General features: G+C 44.8%; 2 protein-coding genes across 2 annotated transcripts in view; one reads left to right on the forward strand and one right to left on the reverse strand.

The window, feature by feature from the left end:
• Nucleotides 1-1,794, reverse strand: part of LOC122541464 (E3 ubiquitin-protein ligase TRIM17-like) — a 185,162-nt gene that overhangs the window by 120,228 nt on the left and 63,140 nt on the right. The window lies entirely within an intron of this gene.
• Nucleotides 1-1,794, forward strand: part of LOC122541543 (zinc-binding protein A33-like) — a 20,546-nt gene that overhangs the window by 8,842 nt on the left and 9,910 nt on the right. Inside the window, exon 3 of the mRNA XM_043678371.1 lies at nt 49-177. Within this exon, the coding sequence (XP_043534306.1) occupies nt 49-177 (129 nt within the window). The remainder of the gene's footprint in view (nt 1-48; nt 178-1,794) is intronic.

Genomic DNA, 1,794 nt, shown 5'->3' on the forward strand with positions numbered 1-1,794 from the left:
ATCTTTTCATAAATGTTCTAACAAAGCAGAGCTCATAATGTCATCTGTTTCATGTTTACAGGATTCATGCTGAGATGAAGACACTCTCAGTTGCTGCTGCCTCTCAGTCTCTCGGACAGTTCACCGGCCCTTTACAGTACACAGTCTGGAGAGAGATGATACACACCATTCACCCAGGTAAACACTGTATTCATTTTCTTGATGATTGATCTAGTTATGCAGGATCTCCAAGGCCCCACTTTACATCTTCACATCCTAGTTGTTAATTCTGGGAGACTCTCCCTGGAAGCATTGTATTTTCTGTGGGTCAATTTGGGTAAGTGTCTCTGTGTGTCAGAGCAGTGAAGGATTCTGTCTGACCAGAGGTATAGAACACAGTAACAGGATTTTGAGAGGAGACTGAATCTGAAGCGACATTGGAGGAACAGGTTTAATAATAATATCAGGAAGGCATGTAGACATAAAAGAGCCAGTGTTAACAGGCACATATGTAAGGGGGGTCATGAGAAATAAAAACAGTAATTGCTTGAAAAGCTAAGCAGATCTATCAGCCTCTATGGAGACAAATCTGAGTTAGCCTTTCAGATTGAGTGAGCCTTCCTCAGAGCTGATAGTAGCTGTGAAAAGTATTTTTTTTTGCAGAATGTACAGTGGAGGAGGAGTTAAGGAGGAAATGATAGATTGGGAAACACCCCAAAGAGAGAGAAAAACAGTTAGAAAGACAAAGAAGTGGATAATGACTAGGCTCGAAGAGTGAATATCTTGTAATGGAGACTGTTAACAGTGAATAATAGGCAGAGTAAAATGGCAGTGTTGAGACGATCTGCTATGTAGTCATGGGAGAGCTCTGGGCCTAAAATTATTGGCCTTGAAATTGAGTCCAGGGAGCTGCAGGGTCTGTAAGTGGAAAATGAGGTGTTGTTCTTCCAGCCTGCGCTGAGCTTCTGTCGTGCCCTGCAGCAAGCTTGAGACCGAGATGTTGCCCAGAGAACAGGATGGTGTATCAAAGTGGTCAGCAACTGGAAGTTCAGGGTCTTTTTTCAGGCAGAACACAGATACTTTCTTTTTCCAATATAGAGGAGACCACCTTGTGAGGAGTGAATGCAAGACACTTGATTGTGCAAGACTGAGGAGGGAGGAGGTAAATAGGCAGGAGTTGCACCTTCTGCAGTTGCTGAGAATGTTACCGTGGGCTGTGAGTGGTGTTGGAAGTAAAGAACAGAGTGCAGCAGGGTATCCCAGAGAGAACTGACCCTGCAAAAGGCTGATAAGGGAGTGGAGGGAGATATGTGTCTGGTGGTGACAGCTTACTGCAGCTGGTGGAAATGATGTCTGATGCTTTTCCAGTTGTGGATGCTGGTGAGATGGTAGGTTTAGACAAGCAGAACGCTATCGCTATTGTGGCAGAAAAGAGAGGGAGTGAGGGCAGAAGTGTGGGAGGTGGGTCAGACTTGATTGAGTGCCCCGTCAACAACAGTGCTGGGGAATTCTCAGTTGATGAAGGATGTGGACATTTCTGTAACTCCCTTGTCAAAGTTTGCCTCATCAGAGCGTATGGAATAGAGATGGAGGAACTGGGATAATGGAATGGAGTCTTTACAGGAAGAAGGGTAGAAGGATGTATAGTCCAGGTAGGTGGGAGAGTCGGCTTTATAGTGGATAATATTGGTCAGTCTATCCCCAGAAATGGAAACAAACATGTCAAGGAAGAGAAAGAAGGAATTACTGATAGACCAGTAAAAGATGGGGGGAGGGAGGTGGGTGGAAGATGGAATTTGGTTGTTGAGGAATGGG

Source organism: Chiloscyllium plagiosum, chromosome 37 (genome assembly GCF_004010195.1).
Source record: "Chiloscyllium plagiosum isolate BGI_BamShark_2017 chromosome 37, ASM401019v2, whole genome shotgun sequence".
In the NCBI taxonomy this organism is placed as follows: domain Eukaryota; kingdom Metazoa; phylum Chordata; class Chondrichthyes; order Orectolobiformes; family Hemiscylliidae; genus Chiloscyllium; species Chiloscyllium plagiosum.